Consider the following 27,082-nt stretch of genomic DNA (forward strand, 5'->3'; position numbering starts at 1 on the left):
AACTTTGCCCTTGTTTCCATACATAAGATTCGGTCAGTAGGGAGGAAAGAAACAGAAGGAGGGAGCTATCCTGGCAAGTTTGTCTCAGAAAGGTACACCTGCCTGCAAATCCATCATGCACACTTGAACTCGTGAATGCAATGTCCGCTCTCCCCGTACCTCCTCAAAGCTTTCCGGCTTCCTCATCTCCTGCAAGGACCATAGCCTAAAACGTGTCAGGAGGTAGGGAGTGAGGGTGATTCTTGCATTCCTGGTGTCTGTCATCTAACAGGCCCCTCCATCCCACCTTCGCACCAAATTACTTCTCTGCACGTCGCCCTCCAGGCACATCAGCGGCCTGAATGCTCCTGCCGCCTTGAAGGTGGGACCCGGAGGCGGCGCTCCTCTCGATGACCACAAGGTGGCGACCGAGCCTCAGGAGAAGCCGGCGGGCCGGGCGAGGAAAGCCCCGCGCCAGCCGCCGGTGGTCGCTCAGGTCTCCCAGCTGGAGATTCCTGTCGGTTCCGCTTTGACTGGGACAGCCGCGAGAGAGCTGCTCGGGGCCTGGGAACAGCTCGCTGTTCCAGAAAAGCAGTGAGTGGATGTGCGATTCTTCCCCGGGGATTCCAAATCGAACACCTCCTTCCACCGCACCCGGGGGCGGGCGAGGCTGGCCAGCAGGATGGAGGACACAAGATGGGACCAATTACCGTCGCTTCCCAGGAGGCAGGGCCCACAGTCGCTCTTGGATCGCGCTGCCCTGCGAAGGAAGTGGGCTGCAACAGCCGTCTTCCCACGACTTGCCCAATCAGTTCGTTGCTTTTCATGCTGAGAAAAACCCTCCCCCACCCCAGCCCCCGCCTCCAGGGCTCCTGGGTTGCTTCTGTTTCGTTTCTAACAGTCGCCAGCTTGCCTCCTCCTTGGGACTTGGCTCTGCACGAAAGAAGGAAAAGCGCGGGGTGTGAAGGGTTGCACGTTTCCCAGACCCACGGCCCATGTGTGCAGAGGGAACGCGAGGGAACTTGTGACTCCTCCCCTCAAAGTTTAAAGAGAATAGTTTAGGAAGGGGTGTCTAGAAAGCAGCAAGGTGACTTCAGCTGAGTCGTGCCCCACGCCCCCCCCCCCCAGGAAAATGGTATTTGGAGAGAAAAACGGGGGTCTGGCACAGGACACGTCTCAGTGATCGGTGATCATCTGCCTCCTCTCCCTTCTTGTACTGTGAGCTCATAGTCACTGAGCCCAGAAAGTTTAGGAAAAGTGGTTCCCTCTCTGGAATGTGTTAGAGGATAAACTTCAGTATCCCTCTGTCAGGACATAAGGAAGGATGGTGTATGTGGGGTAGGAGGGGGGGAGTGGATGGAGCCCTAAGCCCTGAGGTTGGTAAATGGGAACTAATCAGGAGCTGTCTGACTGTCGCACCCCTGCAGAATGACGGAAGGGAAGGGAGAGAGGGGTGGGTACATGATAGGCCTGGCCCAGGGTGCACTCTCTCAAAGCCCACTGGCTTGGCACCTGCTGTCATGAGGGGTACTTTCCCCTGAGTGTCCACAGGGGCAGAGCTGTGTCCAGGTGCCACTGCGAAGAAAGGGACACCTGGAACTCTGCCACAAAGAACCATGTGATGCCAGGAAAGCCTTCCTCAGAGCAGGGCTCCTCTCGGAACGCTCTAATCACACTTGCGAAATTTTCTGGCTTCCCCAAACTGTCATCCTCCAGGACCATCTGGTCTCCAGGCTGGAGCTCAAAGGGCCTGGAAGGCTTTGCAGCAGGAAGCTAACCTGCAGGGGCGCCCCTGCCCTCGAGGGCTTCTGAAGGCCCCTGGGGTTCAGGGACTGGTCTGGGCCTTCCTATACTCATGCGACAGCAGGGATCCCCTGTGCCCCCTCTGGGCTGTGTGCGTGAGGGGCTGAGTTATGACCTGTGACCCAGATTCTGAGGGTTGGACTGTTGCAGGAATTGCAGAGGGTCTGTGTGGAGGCCTGACTGCAGATGTGCTTGTGGCCTGGTAAGACATACAAGATTGCTTGAAGGACATCTGCAGGGTCGGTAAGTTGTTGGGGACTGCTCCATTTCCTCATAGATGCCTGATGAACTGTGTCCTTCCCTTGCTGATCCAGGGTCCTCCTGATGACCACCTCGATGCCCAGGGCTTACAAGACCCCTGGAATCCCACTGGAGTCACCAGAGCTTAATGCCCCTCACGGCTCTCTGTGGTCAGCCTCTACCTGCCTTTCAGAGAGAGATTGGAAATAGTCTTTTTTATGCATAATACATGACAGTGTGAGAAACCCATTGATGTAAACTGTGCTTTTTGAGCCTGACAACAGCCTTGAGTGGGAATTTGAATGATCCCTGTTCTTTAGGTGAGCAAAGACCAGAGAGTGTAGGGAAAGGCTCAGGTGAGTGAGGAAAAGTGTCTTTCTGTTCCAGGAGCCATGTTCTTCCTGCCATACTGCTCTGATGAGATCGGAAGCTCGTTCTCCAAGAAAGAAGGCTGACGGTGATTCCAGACACTTCCTCCTTCCTGGAGAAGATATGGGACTATGATTTCTAGGGGGCAAATGCCCCATACTTGTCAGAAACCTTGGAGGAGAGAGGAGAGTTTTGAACAGTGTGACTTTCAGGCCAGCTTAGGCGGGTGTGGGGGTCATATGGAAGAGAGGTATTTGGGGCCTAATAGATTTCTACCCCCAAACCCTACCCCCCCACCCCCTAGTATGTGTAGGGTCTCTGCACAGACCAGTGAGGATGAAGTGGTACAGGCCTTGTTTTAAAATTCATTCTCCTACGCTGCTGTCAGTATACAGAAGGCAGAATGGCAGAAAGCGTTTGCCTCTGATTGATACTTGAAAGCTCTGATGGGCAATGGCACACCATTGATGTGGCTCAATCAGTTAAGCATCTGCCTTCAGCTCAGGGCATGACCCAGGATCGAGGGATGGAGTCCTGCATGGGGCTCCTTGCTCAGTGGGGAGCCTGCTTCTCCCTCTGCCTGCCACTCCCCTTTTGCGCTCTCTCTCTCCAACAAAGAAATAAATACAATCTTTAAAGCTCTGTTGTGCAATGCAGTAGCCTTTAGATACCTGTGGCTATTGAACATTTGAAATGTGGCTGGACAATGGAGATGTCTGGTCAGTGTAAACTACACACTGGAATTCCAAGCCTTAGTACAAAAAAAAAAAAAAAAAAAAGGAAAGGAGTGTACAATGTCTCAATAAGCTTACGTTAGTTACATCTGGAAATGATAATATTTTGGATATACTGGGTTACATAGAATTATTATTGCAATTGGTTTTACCAATTTACTTTTTTTTAATGTGGCTAACTCAAAATTTAAAAGCTTGTGACCCACGTTCTTGTTCCTCTAGACCATGCAGCTTCTACGGAGTCACTGAATAGTTCAAAGAAAGCTGCATTCATGTTACAGAAAGTATTCATGGGAAGCACGCTTTTCTTCCTGTTTATATGAAGAAAGTATAAACTTCATAAAACCTGGGTGGGGGGAAGTCTTCAAAATACAAAAATAAACCTCTTCCTTCTGAATGATGTATATGTTATCTTACAATGAAAAAACAAATCAGTGCAATAGAGCAGAAAGTCCAGACAAGCTCCTGTGACCCAGGTGAGCATAGGAGGGGTGTGTGGGTCTGTTAGGGAGGAGCCTTCCCAGCACCAGGCATGACCTTCACGGGAAGCCAGCATTTTGACTTTATTTTTAAGGAGGAGGAGGTCAGAGGTACAATGTGTAGAGGACTGGCTGGCACCTGTCTGCTTCGGTCTCTGATCTGTTGGCCTGAGAGTCCAGGGAACATCAGCTCCTGGACTGACTATACCTGCAGCCCAGACACACACCGCAGCTGGGCAAAGTCCTCGGCCCTGGCGTTGGGGAGTCTCTTTTCAGCTGAACAAATCAGTCTTTTCCAAACAGCACCCTTTCCCCGAATCCCCACAGAGCTGGATGCTGTCCCCTCAGAAAGGTGACTTCTTTTCCATTTGCATAGTCAATAGACAGACTCAAGGCTACAGTATTTGCATCACACAGGGTTTATTCATGGTACAGCTGGAGAGCCCCTTCTCTGTGTGATTGGTGCTGTGGATAAAGAAATGTTTACAGGTCACAAAGCCACAGCAAACATCTCAGACAGAATCTGCAGAGCAGCATTGTGTCCTTAATGTTGTTTGTTTAAACAACCTGGTGAAATATCCTGTATAATCCTCTACGATTCACTGTGGACGGGACCTGCAACCACGTCACTCCCAGGACTAGAATATATTATATGGCAAAGGTGAAGGAATCTGCTGATGTAATCAAGGCCTCTGAATCACCTGAATCATCCAGGGTGATTATCCTGGGTGGGCCTGACCTAATCAGGTGGGTCCTTTAAAAGAAAGTTTAGGATCAGAAACTGAAGAAGTCAGAGATTCAAAGAAGCACAGAATTTCTGCTGCTGAATCTAAAAAAGCAAAGGACAACATTGTAGAGAAGGCCACATGGCAGGGGATGGCAGGGGATGGCCTCTAGATGCTGAGCGCCTCTGTCCTGTACCTCCAAAGAATGGACTTCTGCCCGACAACCAGTGAGCTCGGATGGGAGCTCAGCTTTCAGATGAATCCACAGCTGCCAGCCTGAGTCCTGTCTCGCCAGACCCTGAGCAGAGGACCCAGTGAAGCCATGCTCAGACTTCTGACCCCCAGAAACCATGCAATCATAAATGGGTGCTGTTTTAAGCCTCTAAATTTTGTGGTAACATGTTACACAGCAATAGAATATGAAAACGGGAAATATGGACCCACGTTGCAGAAAGAATCTGTGGCTAACAGAGCTTACAGGGCTCTGTTTTCAGCCGTCCATGAAAATTCCAACCAAGCCACACACATTAGAACACATATCTGTTTGTTTCCCAGACAGTTAGGTCCTGAAAGTGTTGCTTCAAGGTCCCTTTCAACCCACTGTAACCTTCCAGGCTTCACATGGTGCACGGGAGTGTGGATGGCGGGAGGAAAGATGTTGGCGCTGTCAACCAAGTGAGCTCAGCTGGAAGCTTCTGGTTCTCCTACCCTCCCCCACCCCCCACTATGCCTGGAGAACCGAAGCAGCCATTCACTGTTTAAAGAATGCTGTTAAATGCTGCTTGGATTTCTGGTAGGGAAGCCTGAAACAGCAGTACTGGCCTAGTTACAAAAGAGCAGACAATTTATATAAAGAAAGCTTCATGAGATCTCACTAGATATTTTATTGTTATAAGCATGGACAGGACACATAGCTGTATGCTGGCATACTATGATGACATGATTTCATATCCCGAGTCACACTGTTAGAAATCTATAGCCTCTCATTCCAAAGCTAACATCTGTCAAACGATGAGACACTATTTTCGTAGACATTAAAAAAAAATACACAAGAAAGATAACATCTATTGTAAGCCCCTCCTTTATTTTGGGCACTCAGGGAAACAGACTTCCATTGGCTTGGGTCATGGCTCTCTTTGGGGTGCACAATTTCTGTCTGACATCACCTTCATGTGCCACAGATCAAATGCTTTCCATCTACACGGGATTTCTGGGACCATACTTGTTCCCTTTTGTCTTCTCCAATCGTTGTGACTTTCTTCTCCTCTCACCTCAGAATAACTCCCTCCCCTGCGTCTACACTGACAGGTCGCTATGCTCTTTCTCATCCCCCTGTCACTTTTTTTTTTTTTTAACCTTCCTTACACTGATCTCTCTGAAGTTCTCTCCACAAATGACAAAAGACTAGAATTTCCCAGGGTTTCGTAATTTCTGGCCTTAGCAACTTATATCCTGAAAACCCCGTGGGTCTTATTTATCTCTTTTCGATCTATAAGAAATGGGGAGGAGGATGGCAGACACGACTCCTTCAAGACATGGTGTGTCACGCTGGACTTAAAATATTCCCAGAGAATATTTCTGTAGCTCAGATTAGTTGCTCCTTTGTGAATGCTCTCACCTCACAACCTCTGCATTAGCACAGACCCCTTTGCAAGAAACTGACCTAATAGAAGGCCCTTTAATGCGTTAAGTTTTGGCCACTGACAGGTCAGGCACATGGGGAAGCACTGAGCACTTTGCGAGCGGGGCACCATCTATCTCACTTTGTACCAACATCGGAGCTGACATTCCTTCCTCCTCTTCCTCAGAAATCTGCTGCTAAAAGCCTTGCAGTCACTGTTGATGGAGAACTTGTGAACACAGGACCAGGCAGGGCTCCTGCTTTCACGGACCTCACAGACTCACGGACGGCTCTCTTTTTACAATATTGAATTCTATTGTTTCTTTTAGGATATTCTTGGCAAACAGCAGTGGTTAAACTATCTTGCAGTTGAGCAAGTATGTCTCTAAGTTTTTGTTTTCATAGGTTTTCTGGAATTTCGATCTGGTGTGGTGGCTTGAGAGCTATAAACCACGTGCACATATGTGTATGTGTGTGTGTGCATGCACGTGTGTGTTGGGGGGTAAAGCAACGTGCCTCAGTAAATGGACATGAGCAAAGGGCCAACCCCACATCCTATGAATGCTGTGAAGGTTCCTGCCATTATAGAGGTTCCTTCACAACACAATGATTCCCAAAGGATCCCTACTGTCATGGCTGGAAGGTCAGTGCTTCTTGTCCCATTGTCAACTTGGACCCCCTCCTGAAGGCTCTGCTTTCTTTGGCCAATCATGTCACGATGGCCAGGCTCACACACTGTACTATATAACTTGCCCCCGTTATCATTGAGATCACTCCAGGAACCATATCGGTCAAAGCCATTCTTTCTTGAACCTCTAATTCTCATCCCATTGATCCTCCAACCTAGCGTCCGGCTTTGTCACCTTGGTACTGATTTCTGCCCCAAGCTGACCATCCCTGGAGAATTTTATGGCTTCATCATTTCCTTTGTGACAACTTCCAGGCAAACGTGGAAGTAGATGTCTACATCATTCGTGAATGTGTAGAAACGAGCAGCTCATTTACTTGAAACACTATTAAGACTTCTATCTGCCCCACCTGCTTCTCTCCCTGAGGAAAAGAGAAGCAGAAGTAGAATTTAAAATAAAAAATAAAAAGAAGAAATGTTAAAGAGTTAAAATGTTACAAGAAAACTCGTTCAAAACCCAGTGAATAAAAGGTTGCTACATCTCAGCCTCTTCTGTCCACCTTCCTGATGGTTGGATCCCTGCTCGTTCTCAGTCCTTACGAAGACCACATGGCCCACATTCCCCGAGTAGCCCCATATTTTTATTCCATTTCACTGTGTCTCTGCGATCAGACTTCAGTTTGGAATGTATGGTTGTGTGGCTACAGCACATGCTTAACTTTAATATGGGTACAATTTTAATAAATATTTATGTTTTTATGAAATGCACACACTACAAGCAATACACACACACATGCACATAATTCACAGACAACCAAATCCTCAGGGAAAGCTCCACCATCTACTCATCAAGATCAAGTGTCATTGGGAGCCTAGAGTATCCAACTGTAACATTTCATTTCAGAGGATTTCCAAGTGGTTGGAATGAACACAAATTAGACAATACAAAACTCTTACCGTATATTGGTCTTGGAACTTAAGGACTGAAAGAGCTAATACATGGGGAGCTAGACCACACACCAAGGGCCTCTAAATCCACAGTAGCAACAACAATGATAAACAATGCCATAAGATTATGAAAATCTATCCTATGATGCACAGAGAAGTACCTGGTTAAAGCTGTTAAATGCAATATACAACAGTTGCGATCTGTTTCCAGTGCAATATATCACATTTAGATCACCATATGTCACATTTGGCAAGTGATGGATATAAAAATATATATATTTTTTGCCTTCAGAAAGTGGAACAAACCAAAAGGTAAGGCTTTTCTGATAAATGGTAGAAAATGTAACTAGCAGTTGGATCTGCTTGGATCTGGTGAAGCGTGGCTATCCCATTTCCTCTGCCTGCTCCCTGCCCTGAGCTCCAACCTTCACGTGCACCAGCATATGTCTGTGTGCGTTTAACATCAGGAGAATTACATCTTCTTCCATGCATTTCTTGTAAATATTATCATCCGCTTGCAAGCATGCTGATGTTACAATTTCCTCCCAATCTCTTCCCACTGTCTTTTTAAAAAAATTTTTTTCATGTAGCTAAGAAAATACCAAGAAAATACCAAACTTTCTCCATGATTTATTTCAGTTTCTGTTTTTGAGCCATTTTTGTAGTCTCCATGTTGCAGTATAAGAATGATTATGTTAACATGGAAATTTTAAAAATGTGGTTCTTACTCTTTTTCTCTATTTTTTTCTTTTTTCCTGTGTTCTTCCTTCTTTCCTTCCTTCCTTCTGTGAATTCACTGAAGTGTTTCCTAGGTACTAGCCTTGTGATTATTATTTGAATCAAAGCTTATTTTTGTGCCCAACGTATGACAAGGAAAAATGTCTCTTTGAAATTCTATTTTACAATACAGACAGGGAAGTCGGGCCTCAGGGGTTTTGAGTCTTACTTAAATACTGTACACATTTAGTATCACACAAGTGGTGGGGGTGGGGCAGCAAATAAACTTAACAATTACATTTAGTCTGTCTTTAGGAAAGAAAGCTTCTTTTCCCTAATGAGAGAGTCTCTTCAGCATCTGCTCCAGAAAGCCTGGGGAGGAAACATTTTACCCACGGCTTTGAAGAGATTTTTTTTTTTTTTTTCTGAGCATATCCACTGTCCTTTAAAGAATTCACACACAGGTCGATTTTCCTGTTCTTAGTTGAGCAAGGAGTAAGCACTGGATGTGTTTTCCAGGGATGAGCTGCTTGTCTCTGGGGTGGAAACATTGTACGTTCCTGAAAAACAGAGCAGCAGCTCAGGCTTAAGTGCAAGATTTCATGATCACGGTGGCATGCGCCTTTCCCGATGTGGCCTGAGAGGAGCTCTCATTCAAGAGCCAGGTGGGCTCTGCCATACCTGGAAACAAACGCATGTCCACCCCCTTCCCAGGACCCAGAATGGCCAGAGAACAAACAAAGTCGTTGTTCTCAAGCATGCGTGGCAGCCGACAAGACAAGCACTAACTACTTCCCATCAAACCAGCAGCCAGGTTTCTACAGGACAGGGAGAATGTGAACATGGGCAGCCCTCCACATGCCACCACATGCAGGGGCCTGGGGACATCGCGTAAGGGAAGCTCCCTGGTCCCCTTGGGTGGGCATGACTTGGGGAGGCTCCTAGGAGGGGTCCAAGGGCTGAGCTGGAAGGCGAGGGGAAGGGGAGAGGAGGAAAGGCAGAAAAGGAAAGAAAGTAGCAGAAAAAGCAGGACCAGGAAAGAAGTGGAGGTCAGGGGCTACTAACAAAAGTGCAGCGGGGTGGTGGGGGCAGCCATGGAGCAACCAAACATGGGCTGGCATCAGCAGGAGGCAGGGACTGAGCATGGGCAAGTGGGGTCGGGGTGCTGGGTGAGGAAGGGACACGGTGCCCACCCTACCATCAGATTGGTGAGCTGCCACTGCTAACAAGGTTTCCATCACTGCCTGGGGGAGCCCTTGGGGCTGCTGACAACATAAACCAAAGTTACAGTGATTATGGGATCCTCAAGCAGGCCAACACAGAGCCACATGAATGACCCTGGAGAGGACTTCCAATGGCAGTGACTGGGAATCTCAGGCCCTGGGACCTCAGGCACACAGCCTTAACTCCAACTTTGATCAGACCAATTCAGAAAAAAAAACCCACAGTTTTTTGGCCTCAGATTGCATAGTTCTGATTCAGTAAACTCATTCTGTAGGGTTTTTACTTGGATGCAAATGGTCGGCATGTTCCAGTGACGGTGCCCGCCAAGTGCCATGGTGGTCCTGTACCCTTGAAGGTCGGATCATTTCACAGCAGGCCCAATCACAGACGTTCAACATCAAAAGGAAAGCCCCTCCACTCTCATGAGTAATGCATCAAATCGAAGCCCCAAACACCAAGTCCTCTGGAGTTCTAACAATTGATAGGCATTCTCTGAATTTGATTTTTTTTTAAGATTTTATTCATTTATTTGGCAGAGAGAGAAGGATCACAAGTAGGCAGAGGCAGACAGAGAGAGTGGGGGAAGCAGGCTCCCCACTGAGCAGAGAGCCCGATGCGGGACTCAATCCCAGGACCCTAAAATCATGACCTGAGCTAAAGGCAGAGGCGTATTAACCCACTGAGCCACCTGGGTGCCCCCGAATTTGATTTTACAGGAAAAGCCTTAGTCTGGAATATTGACACATTTCTAGGTCCTGCCTTTATGAGACCGGTTCATTTTCAAGAAGCTGGAAGCAATTCTTGTACTTAGTTCCTGGAGGTAGGGGAATGGTGGACAGAGGTTTCAATTTCCCAGCATAGCTGAGACCCATTGCCCAAAGTCATTAACATTATTGATTTTTTTACCTCCAAGGTAGGGATTGAGCTGTGCATGTTTCTAATAGAATAGACTTGGGTGATTCCTCCTCCATTTATACACAGTTTTGTCAACATCAATGTGTACAACAACAAGCACACTCCAAAAAAAAAAAAAAAAAAAAAAAAAAAAGAAAGGAAGAAAGAAGGAAAGGAAAAGAAAGAGGGGGAAAGGAGCCCACAGCATGTGATCCTATAGTAGACCTTTTTAAATCTATTTTTTGCTACACCTGAGTCCATAAACATGACCTTCCTATTTCTATTTAACATGAATAGCAAAGAGGGCACCTGGGTGGCTCAGTCAGTTATGTGTCTGCCTTTGGCTCTGGTCATGATCCCAGGGTCCTGCATCTGGCTCCCTGCTCAGCAGGAAGCCTGCTTCTCCCTCTGTACCACCCCTCCCTGCCCCCGCCTCCCCCCCTTCTTGTACACTCTCTTTCTTTTTCTCTCTGTCTCTTGCAAAAATAAATAAATAAAATCTTAAAAAAAAAAAAAAAAGCATGAATAGCAAAGAACTCCATGTTTGACAAGGCCAGCAATTTACAGTTCTCATTTTTGTAGCTGATAGAGTTTTGATAGACAGCTCTCCACAGGCTTGTCAAGATTCTCAAAATTTTATCCTCAAGTTATTATTAGCTGCCCACTGAAGTTATCCTTAAGTTATTATTAGTGGCCCTCTGTACCAGCCTCCTGGTGGTTTGGGAAAATGTAAGCAAGTTCCTGTATTTAACCTCTGCCCCCAAATGAGGCTGTTGTCGTGATTGTCGTAAAGTGGGGAGTGGGAAGGTGGGGTGTGAGTTTCCCCATCAGGGCAAATTTGTTTGAGTCAACCCAAAGTAAGTAAACGCTCTAGGGAGTGACCTAGAGGTCACTACGTACCTGTTTTACCAAACAAATTGTTAAATCTTCTTGATATGGGAGAACTCATAGAAAATACTGGTGTCGATGAACCTAGGGATGTTGACTAAAAAAGAGAAGAAAGACAGTTACAAAGCAAATGTTAAACCAAAGCTCTGTTTTAGCTCTAGGATGTTTCATTTGCTGCCCACTAGTGGTCATTGTCTGCATCTCTCATTCCCATGAAACAGCCTGGACCAGCGTGAATTTCTCCTTCAAACAAATCAAGCAGGAAAGCCACTTGGAAATACTGGACTCTCATCAGATTTAGGAAAATAACTTTCAAATGCATGTTTTGCTGTTTGATAGGGTTTGGTATCTTCTGACATGTGACGACAGTCAAATACATTTGAGTGCAATGGTTGCTTTCCAAAACGAATTACGGAAAATGTATTCGTTGTTATTCTTTATGTTGTGTTCTCTAATGCCTTAAATTTCCCCAGAAAATTTCTTATTTCTCAGTGAATTTTGATTTTCGACCTCCAATTGGTATTATCTGTACTATCCGATTCCTACTAAAAGATGTGGGACAGCATCTTAATAGTAGTTCTGTGGCTGACTTTAATAGGCAGAATCAAGTCCAAAGCAAAAACAGTGAAATAATCTATGCTAAACCTGGGTGTGGAGAGAGGTTTTCCAAAGTCTCTAAAAGGAAAGACTGACCTTTGAGTGCTGTGAAGACCATCTTGACAGTGAAAACTTCTTTAACAAGGTTTCCTGGACCTACCATTGTTTAAAAGAAGCCATCATGAGTTCAATATACCACAAGCACTTTGACTTTTCTAGAAGCATGAAACGGTTATAGTTCTTACCTTCTGATCCCAGAGGCATCCAAAGAGTAAAATGAATAATCCCTGAAAAAAAATAAGAGTTGGGAAGGATATTTTAGTCATAGTCTATTGTCCAGCAAAATAGGAAGTATTGTTAGCCTGGCACTGAATTTCTACTACCTCTTTCCACAGCTGTATTTATGGAATGAATCCAGTGGATAGTAATGTTAAAAGGGATGTAGTAGGTCCACACCAGAGGACCTTAAATGTTATAATGTGAGAAGGATATTATTCTATTTCCTTATCCCTGCCTCCGTGTGGACTGGAAGGCTTGCTGTTTGGGCAGCTGAATACACCTCTTCTATTTGTAGTAGTGTTCACGTCATTGTGATGCGGACCTGGGGCCTCCGGTGAAATAATCAGTCCCTTCTAGTCAAGCCATGCTGTACACTTCATTAAACATGAGCCTTATAGTTTGAAGCCAGACCTAGGAGCAGAGGTTAGGTCTTGTGCGGCTTTGGTAAGAGCATCCAGGACCGTGTCTGTTTCGCCTCCTTGTCAGCTCATGGGAGCCCATACTTATCCCCCACCTGCTGGTTGAATCACAATTAAGCATTCCTTCCTTGCTGCCTGTACCTTTGCTAAAGCTCTTCTAACAACCTGGCTTGTATATAGTTTGTTATGTACTGCAAGAGAGCAAAGGGTGTGTCTTTTTCATTTTAGTATAATAGAGCAGAACCTCTACCTTACTTGGGGCATTCGTTCTCTCATTCTTCAGCAAATGTTTCTGGAGAACATACTATGTGGCCCATGACATTCATTTTATTTGCCAGACAGTTATCGAGCACCTACACTGTACCATTAGGTAATATTAGGGATAAAGTGATAAGGAAGACAGATGCTATCCCTGACTTCACAAAGATAGTGCTCATTAAATGCATGTGGAAATTAAGTGGAAAAATGACTTGGTTTAATAGTGGCATTTTCATTTAGGAGATAATAAGTGGCATCGTGATAATGTTGGGTAAATAGAAAAATCCTGTGTAGGGAAGGGACTTTCCTCCTACTTGTATTATTAGGGCTTTTCAAAGTAAGTCATGCGTACAGCTAAATTATAATGCAGGTGATAAGAGGTATAAGGTTCCATGGGAGCAGAGGAATGGGTCCCTTCTATCTCACTGGGTTCTTGTAATTCCCCCTCTTTAGGGCTAGGGCCTCCTCTGGACTAAAATCCTTCCCCATTCCTACCCCTGTTTGTGTTTCTATCATTAATTTGTCCCACCAATTCAGATACTTCCTGAGAGCCCTGCCCTACAGAACTTACCTGAAAGGCATTGAGGAGCGTAAATATAATATGGAACACAGCATTGCTTCCTTGGAACACAGTAGCAAGACCAAAACCCCAGGTGAGCCCCAAGAGTGGTGTGAGGACCCCGATGCTCTTGCTGATCTGAAACAGGCTACTCTTCTCCTGCTTGCTTGGCTTGTCTCCAATGGAAGGTCTCAGGATTTTGGAGATGACCACAACTGTGATGGTCATGTTCACTACCACGATGATCAGTGCTGGGATGACGAAGGCCAGCAGGGCCTTGGTATCCTCCCAGTTGAGCCAGCAGGCATTCTTCCTGGTGTAGACTTCTTGGGGCTGGGTGGCCCCCACCGTGATGACTGAGATGACAAGAGGGCAGCCATAGCCGAGAGAAAATGCAATAGTCTTCTGAATGGACTTGCTCGTGTCATGCAGGATGAAAACCAGGCGGTAGAAGAGCATGAGGCCCAGAGTCAGCATCCAGAAAAAGACACTGAGGTAGAAGAAGTGGATGAAGAAGGTGGCAGCCACACAGGCTGTGTTGTTGAGAGGATAAAAATGGTCGTGGATGGCAGCGGCCACAATGAACCAGATGTCGGCCACCAGAAGGGAGGCAGCAATGTTCACGATGCAGATGTGGCGCATATAGGATGTCCGATTCTTGGTCACTGATTTCCACACCACGGCTTCCACCACTAGACATGCTGCTAAGCTCAAGATGGAAAAGCACAACCCAATGTAGGAGATGATATCCAGTAGTATTTCCAGGAGGGAACCAGGGTATGGAGAGTCGGGGGACATGAGGATGGAGAATGACGTCAGGTGGTCACAGATGCAGGAGACACTGTCCCTGTCAACTCGTCTCACTTCACACCCACTACTATCCCACCCCCCTGTGTGGTTGGCGAGGCTGAAATTCCAGAAGACACATTGTGGTTCCCCACCTGAAGGATTGATGTTCTTAAAAGTCATTGAAATCTGGAATGGCATGGTTATATTGTGGCTAACAGTGGTTGTCATCACTAAGCTGTTCGCAACATTCTTTCCTTGACTGTCCTGGGTGAGGATGGTTTTGAGAGTTGGGAAAGCCACAGTGACAACAGACGAACCCCACGGCAGGCTTCCCAGCTCACACTTTTCAATGGCCACGTTGCCCCAGAGGTCTGAGTCTGAGAAAACAAAGCTCTGTTTGTAGGGTTTTGGATGGCCAGGTTTTATTATCATGCTCCTCATCTGCACATTCGTTTGGTTGATGGACAAAAAAGTGCTATCTTCAGACCATAATGCTCGGGAAAATCTTTCTACTGAATCCAGAAGCTGTGAGCTCTGGTTGGTCGGTTGCTGTTGGGACACCTTCCAGGTACTCAACATGGGCTTGCTGAGGATGGTGTTAACCGTAGAGAGAATGTTCTGTAATTGACATGACATGGGGTCAAACCAACCAAATTCTTCCAATCATAAAAGAGAAAAAATAACATCTCCCTGGAAGCTGGTTGCATAATAACAGGTAAGAGGAAAAGATAAGAGAAAAATGAGGCATCACAGGCAATGGGGTTCTCTGTCCCTCCTTCTTATGGCAGGGAATTAGCAGAGGATGCATCCCCAAGGCTGGGAGACCTCTTTAATCATTTACCAAGTACCACTCCCCATTACCCACTAAGGCCAATTCAGCAGACTGGTAGAGATATGTATTCACTGTTTTATAGTATCTTAAATCTCAAGCCTGTAGAGAGTGATATTTTCTCAACAAGGGTGAAGTTGTTTCAAAAGACCCTCTCCAAAGCTGAATGCCAAACTGCTGGCAAAGGCATCATTCTTTTTTTTTTTTTTTTTTTGCTAAATATTTTTATTTTTTCTCCCATAAACTTGGGCTTGTCATTTTCCATTTGGGCTTTCTCTCAATATAATTTCTTTGCCCTCCTTTGCCTTGTTCTTTTCAATCTGAAACTATGAGCCTTGTAGTTTGTTGAATGTTGGTCCCCAAAAGAACATGCCCTAATACCCAGACCCTGTGGATGTGATCTTATTTGGGGAAAGGGTCTTTGAAGATGTAATTAAATTAAGGATCTTGAGAAGAAATCATCCCAAATTACCTAGGTGGGCTCTAATTCCAATGTCAAGAATTCTTATGAGGGACAGAAGAGGAGAAGATAAATGGAGATGAGGAGGTCCCATGAAGACAAAGAGGATGGACTGAGGCAGCTACAAGCCAAAGAGACAGAACTGGAAGAGACAGAGAAAGTCTTTCCTGGAGACTTGGGAAGGAACATGGCCTGGCAGACACCTTGATTTCAGACTTCTAGCTTTGAGAACTATGACAGAATAAGTTCCTGTCATGGTAAGCCACCCAGTGGGTGGCACTCCCTTACCCTTGCCATAGGAGATCCACACAACCTTCTTGGACCCTTGCTCCCCAAGCTCTTGCCAGGTACCTCTGGCTGTGTTTGGCCACTGGGAAGCATTGGAAGGAGATGGGAGGGTGGGAGAAGGAAGAAGTTGAAATATATTTTCCTACGACCCACCCCAGTCACACCCTCTCCCCTCTACACACATACTGTCTTCTGCACATCTTTGGTGATATTTCTGTTGCTCCTACTAGTGATCCCTCCTCCAAGCCTTTGTTCTCCCTCCACTTTAGGTGCACTCTTTCCTCTCCTTTCCCCTTTAGGCCTCAGGGTAGTACTGGCTTCTATTTTTTTTTTTTTAATCCCCAGATTGACCTCTATAACTATCCTTTCATTAAAGTCTCATCATTTGAACTCTTCATTTGAATTCTGGGTAACTCCTCTCAGAACCCTGATTGCCTCAAGTTCATGCTTAGTTCTAGACCACTGAGAATTCCACCTTGTACATATTCTGAAAACCTTTCCCTCCTGGTTTTCTTAGAAAGCAGATAAGTATCCATTCTATTTTAATGAGGAAACTAAGATGGAGATTCACTAAAGAAAACTTTTGATCTCCAAATGAACACTAGAAACACCCCCGCCCCCCCGTGACCCTAAAAACCATAGCTGACAAAGCACAAAGCATACTCTGCGACCCTAAAATCCAGAGTATTGTTCTGGAGAAAACAAAGGAGGAGCTGTAATGGTGACAAGTTACGTTTCTTGACCAGAAGTCCCAATGGGTGAGAAGAGGGGACCCAAAACTCCTGTAAGGTCTCAACCAACTCACCGTCATCATTTCTGAGTTCACTTGGGTTGGAATTGTTGAGAGCAAATCAAGGATTTTAATGATGGCTCCCAGGCTCCCGGGAAATGAGCTGACTTCATGTTTCACCTTGCCTGTGCTGACAGAAAGATTCTTCAGGTATGTTGGGAGCTTTGTATCCTGACAGGGACTCTTGATCAAAGCCTAGTAAAACAAAAGCCAACACAAACAGACACTCAAAAATCTTGCCAGTCAGTCCTGTCAACAAATCCTGCCGATCTACCCATGATGAAAATCTCTTACATTCATGATTTCTTTTTTTTCTCCATTCCTATAAATATACCCTATAAAATAACTTATCTCTTAATCTGTGTGCTATTCAGAATAGAATAAGACCTCACGCATAGAAGGGGAAGAGTAAAACACATGTCAACCTGATGACTACTAGTTAAAGAAAAAGGAAAGGGGCTCTGATTCCTAGAGAGTTAGATTAAAATTGAGTAAAATTATCCCTTGATGGTCTGTACGGAAGCACATTTGCTACTCTGCTTTTTCTCGTCACTTACTTTCCTGACCATTAGGGGGGTGACTCTCTCCATCCCAATTTTCCTGGGACAGTTCTGCTTTATATCTGCTGACCCAGTGTAATTATTACTAGCACTCTCTTTTATTTTTCAAAATGTGTCCTGGTTTGGATGGAAAATTTTATGGTCACCCCCACAGTAAGTAATTACTTACCCAATCACTTCCTAAGCCCTTACTTACAATTAAAGGATGAACTCCAATTCGACCTCATTCATAAAGAACTTTGATGAGTATTCCAACCCAGGGGAGTTTCCTCCTCTGACTTCCTAAGTATTTGTTATCTTTTAAAAAAGATTTATTTATTTATCTTAGAGAGAGAGAGAGCATGAGTGGAAGGGGCAGAAGGAGAGAGCGAATCTCAAGCAGACTCTGTGCTCAGCATGGAGCCCAATGTGGGGCTCAATCTCACGACCCTGAGATCAGGGTCTGAACCGAAACCAAGAGTCAGATGCTTAATGGACTACACTACCCAGATGCCCCCATAACTATTATTTAACATTCTTAACATATTTACCAAATAAAGTGTTATTTAACCTACTTTTACGTTTGTGACATTTCTACCAATGTCATCTTGTGTTTGACTTTCAATATCTCTCCAATTAAATTATAAGCTCCTTAGAAATTTGAAATATGTTATATTCTGTCCGATATGCTATAATGTCTGAAACAGTATAAGTCATAAATTGGCACATAGGTATTCAATAAATATACGTTGAATGGATAGATCTGATAGGCTAACAGGCCAACCTTTCCATTGAAAATGTATCTAAGTATCTAGAATTGGGACCAGGGCCCAAAATTGAATTCAAATTAAATATTCCTATCTTTCCCAATTAGGGAAATTCATATCACTGGTGCATCCTCATCAAGGTCCATCTCAGAGGCCAAGTTCTTCAAGCAGAGCTTCCTGATTATCCTAAGCAAAATTAATGTGTATTGAACTACCCAACAGGATTACATCCTCTAGCAAATCAGAGACTGAATTCTGGTTTGGTGGCCTTACCCTGAGAGCACCTGCAATAATGCTTTGCACCTAGTAGGAATTTAAATGAATTTAGTACAAGACAAGAGGAGAGACAGAAGATAATTAGATGAGACACCAATCAGTATCACTCCTTTTCCTTAATTCTTCTTCCAACAGTGAGAGTGTTTGGAACGGCTTGTCTAACAATGTTATTAACTAGAACTCCACTAGCGGCCTCATCAGTATTTATTTAGTGTGACTCATGGCATTTTAGAGGTCTCTACTCTTGACAGCTTCAGTATGAGGTAACATTTATTTATTTTGATGAAAAGAGGAATTTTCCCCTACCATGTGGCAAGAACCTCTCTTCTAGGTAAGAGAGGCAGACTAGTTACATTTTTCATAACTAAAGGTTATCTCTAAGGGTGGAAGAAATCTCAGACCTATAAAAGCATAAAGCCCAAGCATATATATATATATATATATTTTACACCAATGACCTTATTTTTAAATGAATCTCCTCCTTCTGAAAAGATTAGAGCTACTTGCTTGGTAATCAAGATTATTCAAAGGAGATTGGTAAGAGAAGATAATTCCACCTGCACTTCAGAGGTAATAGAAACAAGGCACTGAGAAGTCAAGGTGAAGGTACACAGCTGGTCCCAGAGCAGAACACATATTTTGTGGTCTCCATATTTGTACTTAAGAAAAACGTAAAGCATTTCTAGGATTGTCTCTTCTTTGGAAATAAACAAATAAAAGTTGCTTTGGGAGCAACACCAACCAGGCCAAGGCCCATTTACTAAGAAACATGATAAGCTAGACTGATCTCCCCACCAAGAGCTCAAAATCAACGAGGTATAAAGATCACCTTGGCCAGCTGGAGCAGACTATGTATTGGGGCAGAGATACAGTCATTTTTCTTCACCTCCCAGTGGGAGCCTACACATTTGTAAGTCACTGTCCCGCCAGTGGGACCTGCAGGACTTCTGGGTACATCTGAAAACTGGCATAGTTTCTGGATGACTTTCCCAGGTTCCCCAACACCTATTGTGGGATCTCGGCACATGATCTTCTCTCCTGCATTGGAAACGGAAATAAAAAGGACAATTTGAAAGGAGGAAAAAGGATAGTCCAAAGAGGGTCAGGCCTAGCTAGAATGTTGCTATTTGAATTCATTTTTCTCTTTAGTTTTCGGCAACCTTTTCGGAGTTACCCACTTTCTTTATTTTGCTCCTGATCTTCCAAAGCCCCTTTTAGTGCTTTTGACACAAATCTTTCACATGCATTTGCTTTTCTAACAATTTATTTCCTGTATGCCTCATCCCTGCCTCTGATCCCTGGGAATCTTCTCTCTGCTGTCTGTTAAATCTAAGCCATGGAAAAATCATGAGAGCTTAATGTGTGCTCATTCTGATAAGAGATAATCAGGTTACCAGGAATCTCAGGGACAATATGCCTTAATCCAAGGGATTCTCAACTCTGGCATATTCGAATCACCTGGGGAGCTAGGAAAATACCAATGTCCTGGTTCGCTCAGCCCAAATAGATAAGAAACCCTTGGGGCTGAGATTTAGGCATTGGCTGTTTTTTAACTTTCCCGGGTGATTCTAGCATGCAGCCAAGGTTGAGAAGCACTGCCTTAATTCACATACATAATTAATAGTGGGAATTCCAGGTACCCATGACCTGAATATTCTAAGCAATATTTGTAAACATTTGTTCCTTCTGGCTGCCCTTAGAGTTGACTCTATTTCATGTCAACTCAAGACCAGATCTGAATGAGAAAATGACATTTGTTGCAGAATCTCTTATCTCCAAGGGACTTTGATTCTCTGATGATAAGATTCCTTTCTCACCAACTTACAAATTTAACATCAACTGAGTTCTCAGTCATTGTATAAAATCTTGAAATATGTAAGTAATTTCTACTGGGAAAAGGAAGAGGAATCAGACCTGGTATGAGGGAAGAGAAGAAGAAAGATAAATGAATAAAACATTTCTGTTCCTGGGTAAAGATGGCAGCATGGGGGAAGGTGAAGAAGGGGTCTTGGCTGCCCCTGGAAGAAGTGTGCTTGGTAGAGTCAAGGAACAGTGACTCGGGAGATAGGGAACTCTAAATTGCTTCCCACTTTGATGTCCAGAGCTCAGTTACCAATACATGAGAATTACCACAGATCACTCAGTAAACCAAACATGCCTGGTGATAGAGTCATGAGTCCTTTGGATATCAGAAGTCCTGGTACAGACAAGATTTCTGGGGAAGAGGATTGTTTCTAGTGGAAGTGCAGGACCATCCTTTATTCACTTGCCTCTTTGCTGCTCCTGAGGAGAGTTCTTGGTCATGGGCTATTACAGAAATGGCCATAAACCATGACCTTCTACCTTGAAAATATTATGCGGGGGGGATATAGGCTTGGTGATGATGAAGGATGGGAAAGATGGTTGCCTATTTTTTAGATTGATATTTTCATGTAGCCCTGCCAGGTGGGGACACCCTTCTTTGCTGAAACCTCAAAGGGGTCTCAGTCCCACAAAGACACTAGGCACTGCCCAGTCCAGTGCTTTGCCTCCCAGACTCCGCTGAAATACTGCTTCATACACAAGATTTTCTTGATCACTTCCTCCTGACTCTCACCAACAGAATGAAACCTGGCAGCCTCTTTGGCCTCCCCCATGATCTCTAGTTCAGCCCTTACCACATTAGAGGTCATCACACACATCTTTCCCCTACACCTGAGGCTAGTCTCCATGGCTTAGTTGTTGCTGTGGTTGTGGTTGTTTCTTCCAGACCCTCCACCCTTACCCCAAGGCTTGCCACACAAAGGTGCTCAATGTCCATTTATTGAATGGATGAATGAGGGAGCAAATGAATAAATGAATCCCTGTTCATGACTATCACATTTTTAAAAAATTTCAAATGCTCTTACCTGGAACCAGGTTAATCTTCATAGCTGAGCTCCGGACTGAATTGTTAGCAGCATTGGTAAAGTGACAAAAAATGTCCAGCTTCATTGGACACCAGGAAACTGAGCTTGCCAAGAAACTGTGTTTGTAACACACTTGCTTTCCATTAACTTCTTTTTCTGAGATAGAATTATTGGAAGAATCAAGTCACACGATGAGTCTCCAAAGCACACATTTTGTTGAAATGATCCAATATGGATAATATGTCCAAACTTTTCCAAGGCATGTGCCACATTCATTTCTGATGTGGTTTTTAAAATGCCCCCAGTCTACAAGTAAGTAAGTCAGCCCACCCCTACATGGTGCTCCCCTAACCCCTACCTCCACCATTCATGACTCCAAATCTGTGCCGTATAGTTTGGACGATCAGAATGCCTCTCAGCATCCCTCTCTTCCACATCCCATCATGCCCTGTGCATTTCTCCTGTCCTGTCTTTCCAAGTTGGTTTAGCATCCCTTCTTTATGGGTCTGTCTCCTCCTTTAGATTGATAAAGTCTTGGAGAGAAGGTACCTGGTCTTATTAATCACCACATCTCCCAGTGCCTAGCTTAGTATTTGGCCCCTAGAGAGCACTGAATACATGCATGTTAAACACAGGATGGTGAAATGCTTCAGTACTCCAGTACCCAGAGGGAGTCTATAGCCTCCTATCACACACCTTCTCTAAATCCTTGTCTCTACTGGGTCCTGGTTTTCTGAACGTCAGGGTTCTTTTGATCTGCAGTGTTCATTTTGGAAATTTAACGTTATATGGATCGTCCTTTAGGACATGAACCCTTCCAGCTAGTTAGTAACACATGTACCCCAACTCTCATGTCCCCTTTTCATTGCTTCCTGTGGTGTTTTGCATTGAGCATGTCACCATAAAGAGCTGTTCAAAGAATGAATGAGCTTACAAATCCCTCATGAAGGTGTCTCTGTTGTGAGATTTGGGGTTGTGAGCTCATACTAGGTTCACCCTTAATCTGTAGGAACCCTGAGGTCTCTGGGTTGAGGGTACCTTCTACCTTAGAGGATTTGATGTGTGTGTGTGTGTGTGTGTGTGTGTGTGTGTGTGTGCACGCGCACACGCCAGGTACCATTAGGTGCTACCCATGGACCACTATACATTAATTACTCTGCAGCTTGAGAGCAGGACGGTTGTAATTCTCAGCAGAAACTGACGCCCACCTGGAAATGAGGCCAAGCTCTTAACTCTGGCGGACAAATTTTGTTTTTTGGCTTATCCTCTTCTGAGTGAACATGTCACTCTTTGAGAGTCTTGACATTGTGCTGGTGACATGGGGCCCCTTAATCATTGCATAGGGAGCAAAGCCTTTCTTCCATGCCCTTCAGACCCTTCAAACCCAAGGTTCTGGGGCACCTGAGTGGCTCATTCGGTTAAACATCTGACTTTTGCTCAGATCATGATCTCAGCATCCTGGGATTGAGCCCCATGTCATGCTCCCTGCTCAGCTGGGAGTCTGCTTCCCCCCCTCCCTCTAACCCCCACCCCCCCCCCCGCCCGGCCCCACTTGTATGCTCTCTCTCTCTTTCAAATAAATAAATAAAATCTTTAGGAAAAATAACCCCAAGTTTCTGGGTTTCTCATACTGACTGATACCCTCAGAGAAACCCCACCAGAAGCTAAAGCATTTCTTTTTTTTTTCTCTCTCTATGTTTTTGGCCCTTGGTTATTCCTCTCACTTTCTTGGATGCTCAGCTGTGCATCTGAAAGGATTTCTGTGGTGCTTTTATAAAACGCTGATGCATAGCATGGAGAGAGGGACCACCAGAATACCGGATATACTAAGGAAGCAGAAGGCCTGTGAAGGTGTCTTAACACTGTCTTCAACAGCTTCCACTAAAACCCTGGGCTCCACCCTCGCACACCCTCAAATTCTGCCAAAAACCAACAAGCCATGGGCCACACAGCACAACAGAAGGTAATAAAGTTCATGGGGTACCCTCTGTTACATTCTGTCTCTGAGGCAATCCTCATATCTCTTTACCTCTATTTTCAGAGGAAATTTTGAGATCTCACAATGCAGCAATTCATGTCTTACCTGCAGGAAAGGATAAGGAGTCCACTTGGAAAGTTACTTTGTAGTCTTTGTCCTCCTGAATGCAGCACCTGAAGTGACGGGAACCTTTGCACGGAACCGTAGCCTCCAGAGGGTCTACCATGATGTCCGGCTCTAGAGGCAGTGGATGAACCATCACATCTTTCGTCGCGACACTGTACGATTTCTTGTATCTAAATATACAGTGATAGGTTCCTGTGTGGAAGGAAGCAAAAATGAGATGGAATGTGATCACTGCTCCAAAGAAGCATTGGCTGGGAAGGTTAAGATGAAGTTTAGTTTTTCCTGTCAAGCATGGGCAAGAGCATGTCACACCTTCCTAGACACTGGACGAGAAAACGTTTGATCAACTCTCCTCCTGGGTTCTCTATGTATTTGAAGGACTAACCCATTGCCTAAATAGTCATTTACTTTTAAATAAAATTAAGTGACTTATCTAAAGTTATACAGCCTATTAGGTGTGGAATCACATTTCTTTTTCTTTCTTTAAAAGATTTATTTATTTAAGTAATCTCTATACCCTATGTGGAGCTCGAACTTGAGACTCCAAGATCAATTGTTGCATGTTCTACCAACTGAGTGAGCCAGATGCCCTTGGAATTCAAACCAAGCTCCCATGACATACTCCGAGTCTCTTTCCTTAACTCAGGGAGAAACACGGGAATTTGGGTGTCTGCAGGGCTGAGGGTTCTTCAAAGACAGTTGTCAGCCAGCTAGAGCTCTGTGGTGGCGTAGTGTCCCCTCGCCCCACCTGTGAGTGAGTAGGCATGCCCGCACCATGACACCATCAAAGTGAGTGGAAGGGGTTAGGCTGAAATTCTTGAGGGAGCTTCCCCTGTGGACCCTAGAGTTAGATGTCTGATGTCTGACGTCCATCTAGGAAAGTCTAAGGACAAGAGGTCTTTCTGGAGGACGGAGGGAAGGCTACAGCAAAAGTAGGCTGTGCAGCCTGTGCTTGGTGAGGCAGAGGGGGCTGAGCATGGTCCTGGGGTGAGCTTCTATAGAGAACCTTATCCCAGTGGTCTTTATACCAGGGTCCATCACAAGATGGGCCAGAACCTGAACAGCCATCGTGGGGACAGGGCAGGAAGATGGTAACTGCACTTACAGTTAAGTAAGACCCTTTTACTTTCTTAACACTCTTTCTCTTTGCCCCAACTCTGGAGGAACTAGAGCCATGACATAGCCAGAGGGAAAACCAGGAGAACAGAGAACAAACCCCCTTCTGTTTCTGCTGGGAGGGAGGGAAATGTAAATTCGATATGAAATGAAAGTATAGTTAATTTAGATGAGAATGGGATTTTGACTGTCCAGAGTATGGGATGGTCAAATCGTTTATGTTCCTGGAAAAGCCATGTCTCCTCCTCAGTTATGACTCCTCAGGGGGAAAAGCAATTCGTCAGTGTAGGTTAAGCTCAGCACGGGGGAACACTCCTCTGTCTCCTGACTGTATTCCACCAAGGCCGGCCACACAGTGACCAGGTATTTCTACAATGATACCTAGGCCTTACACAAGCAAATAAAGACCTGGGACTTGTAGGACCTGGACTGATTAAACTTATAACTAATGAAAGCCTTCAGACGGGAGTGCTCCAGGGTTGGCCAGACAGTCTCCATTTCACCATGGCTCTGCCATTTTCCAGATGTATAATCTCAGATATTTTACTTAGCCTCACAGGGCCTCAGTTTCTTCATCTGTAAAATGGAGGTACTAATAACACTGTCCTCTAGGTTTATTGGGTTTTTTTAAATTCATTTTTATTTATTTATTTTCAGAGAGGGTGAGAGAGCGGAAGTAGGGGGAGTGGCAGACAGAGGGAGAAGCAGTATCCTCCACTGAGCAAGGACCCCTGATGTGGGACTAGATCCCAGGATCCTGGGAGAATGACCTGAGCCTGAGCCAAAGGTAGATGCTTAACCAACGGAGCCACACAGGCATCCTCTAGGTTTATGTTGTAAATGAACTAATCCACTCAAACACTTAGCACGGTGCCTATCACATATGAAGGGCTCAATACATGTCAACTTTTATTGCAGCAATTATAGCAAATAATTTTTCCCCCTCCAAATCTCTGCATTCCTTCCCAACATGAATAACATGTAGGGATAAATACAAAATGCAAATGTTCTTTTCTTTGGAACCAGGCATATAAATCCTTGACCTAGATTTTTTTTTAATCACGATTGGGTGAAAAACTCCTAAAATTCTGGTAAAACCACTGTTAAAAACAATCCTCTTGGGGCACCTGGACGCCTCAGTCAGTTAAGCATCTGACTCCGTTTAGGCTCAGGTCATGACATTGAACCCAGCAGGGGCTCCGCACTCAGCAGGGAATCTGGTTGGGATTCCTTTCCCTGCCCCTCCCGCCTGTACTCTTTCTCTCTCCCTAAAATAAACAAATACATCTTTAAACATAAGCAACAAAACAATCCTCTTAATTTCATGGCGATAGCGCAGGCTCCTGAATTGGAGATTCCAGTTCCAGTCCCGACTCTGCACCTTGAGAAGGAGGAGCCCAGGCGCAAGTGTTACTCTCTGAGCCTCTGTTTCCACATCTATACAATGGAGATTTGGGACATCTTCCCCACAGAGCTCTTGCATGGAGTGCAGTGGCGCAGGCACATCCTGGGACAGCCCCTCCAGGTCTGGTCCCTCTTTCAGGGTGTTCCCAGGGGCCCCGGGCAGCAGGGCAACAGAAAGGGTCTGGGGTCTCGCACCCACCGTTCCACTCCCGGGTCGCTGTCTTCACGGTCAACACCGACTCTGCTCCAGCAGCAGACCTCCTGGCGGTATAAAACTTTTGGTGTATTTTAATTCCAGCAGAAGTGTTCCAGTATACCTCATCATAGTTACCCACATCACTGATGCACTTTATGGAAAAGTTTTGTCCCTCAGAAACAGAAATTGGGTCCGGGGTTATTGTTAGGTTGGCTGAAAGAACGCACACAGAACGGACAAAAGAAAAACCAACAACAAGCACAAGATTTAGTCTTTCTGGTGACATTGACACACGAGTGAAACTTAAGACAGAGGCAGAGAGCACGGGCCGTCCTGACTCCACTGGTTTCATTGCGGGATGGGTACCTTGCGGCTCCTGGGCTTTCTTTGTTTCTAGGCTGTTCCGGGTGGTGCTTTCAACTGTACTCATTTCCATCTCCTGCCTTGGGAGCTGGTGCACTTCCCTGTCGTGGCTGGAATTATCTCCTGATGATCGGCAGGGCAAAAGGTTGCAAACTTAGGGCTGTTGACAGAACCCAAGCTCCCCTCAACCTCTTCCGTGCCCAGGGGCTCTGTTCTTGTAACAACACCATTCTCTACCCTTTTAAAACATGTTTTAAATAACACCGTGTTGTATTTTAATTTCTCTTTCTGTATCTCTTCTTCATAAAAGTGTGAACCCCCAAGAGCAGGGCTCTCTTTTCTCTGTCTTTGCATTCCCCAAGGCTTACCACTGACTATAGTACACAGCTAACACTTACTAAGCCAAAGAGTGATTTCTGGAACAACATTTGAGGTACAGGCATTCTAGAATGTATTGCCCAAATTATTATACCAGGACCGTCTCAGGCAAAACTGGGAGGGAGAGACACCTCAACTCTAAGTCTTTCTACATTTACTCCTCCTTATGAGAATGTCCTCATAAATTCATGAGGAATTATTCCTCAAAAATGTTAACAAGACCCTTACAAAGGTAAGGGCTTATATGGACAGTCCACTTTTTTTGGCTTCTGCTTCTATCTTTCCACCCCTCTTGAGTATGTCATTGACATTTCAAAATGCCGTTCACTTTTATCTCCTGGAGGTGAACGGTTTCATGCCTGGAACCCACTGATGTTGGCCAGCTTTTCCCACCAGTTTAAAATCTTGCTCTTTGTCACAATAAAAGGAAATCAGGCCTGCCCACAGTGCCCTTTAGAAGCTGGGATCCCAACGTGCAGATACAGTCCTCCGATCACATAAGCACGGATTGCTGTGTCCCTCCCATGGGCCTCA

The 27,082-nt window shown here is 45.1% G+C and overlaps 1 protein-coding gene across 7 annotated transcripts in view; it reads right to left on the minus strand.

Annotated features, from left to right (window-relative positions):
• Positions 1–7,313: 7,313 nt before the first annotated feature.
• Positions 7,314–27,082, minus strand: part of ADGRF5 (adhesion G protein-coupled receptor F5) — a 96,300-nt gene continuing 76,531 nt past the window's right edge. For 4 of the 7 annotated variants that reach the window (XM_046005211.1, XM_046005212.1, XM_046005214.1 and 1 more), the window contains exons 12-22: positions 26,174–26,293; positions 25,811–26,020; positions 23,071–23,283; positions 20,988–21,143; positions 18,929–19,137; positions 16,533–16,712; positions 13,374–14,768; positions 12,092–12,133; positions 11,943–12,002; positions 11,262–11,346; positions 7,314–8,803 (exon numbers count right to left, since the gene is read on the minus strand). In XM_046005211.1, the coding sequence (XP_045861167.1) occupies positions 8,724–8,803; positions 11,262–11,346; positions 11,943–12,002; positions 12,092–12,133; positions 13,374–14,768; positions 16,533–16,712; positions 18,929–19,137; positions 20,988–21,143; positions 23,071–23,283; positions 25,811–26,020; positions 26,174–26,293 (2,750 nt within the window). In that variant the 3' untranslated portion in view covers positions 7,314–8,723. Of the gene's footprint in view, positions 8,804–9,441; positions 9,509–11,261; positions 11,347–11,942; positions 12,003–12,091; positions 12,134–13,373; positions 14,769–16,532; positions 16,713–18,928; positions 19,138–20,987; positions 21,144–23,070; positions 23,284–25,810; positions 26,021–26,173; positions 26,294–27,082 lie in introns of all 7 variants that reach the window. The other 3 variants (XM_046005217.1, XM_046005216.1, XM_046005215.1) reach the window with 2 other exon arrangements.

This window comes from Meles meles, chromosome 5 (assembly GCF_922984935.1).
Source record: "Meles meles chromosome 5, mMelMel3.1 paternal haplotype, whole genome shotgun sequence".
NCBI lineage: Eukaryota > Metazoa > Chordata > Mammalia > Carnivora > Mustelidae > Meles > Meles meles.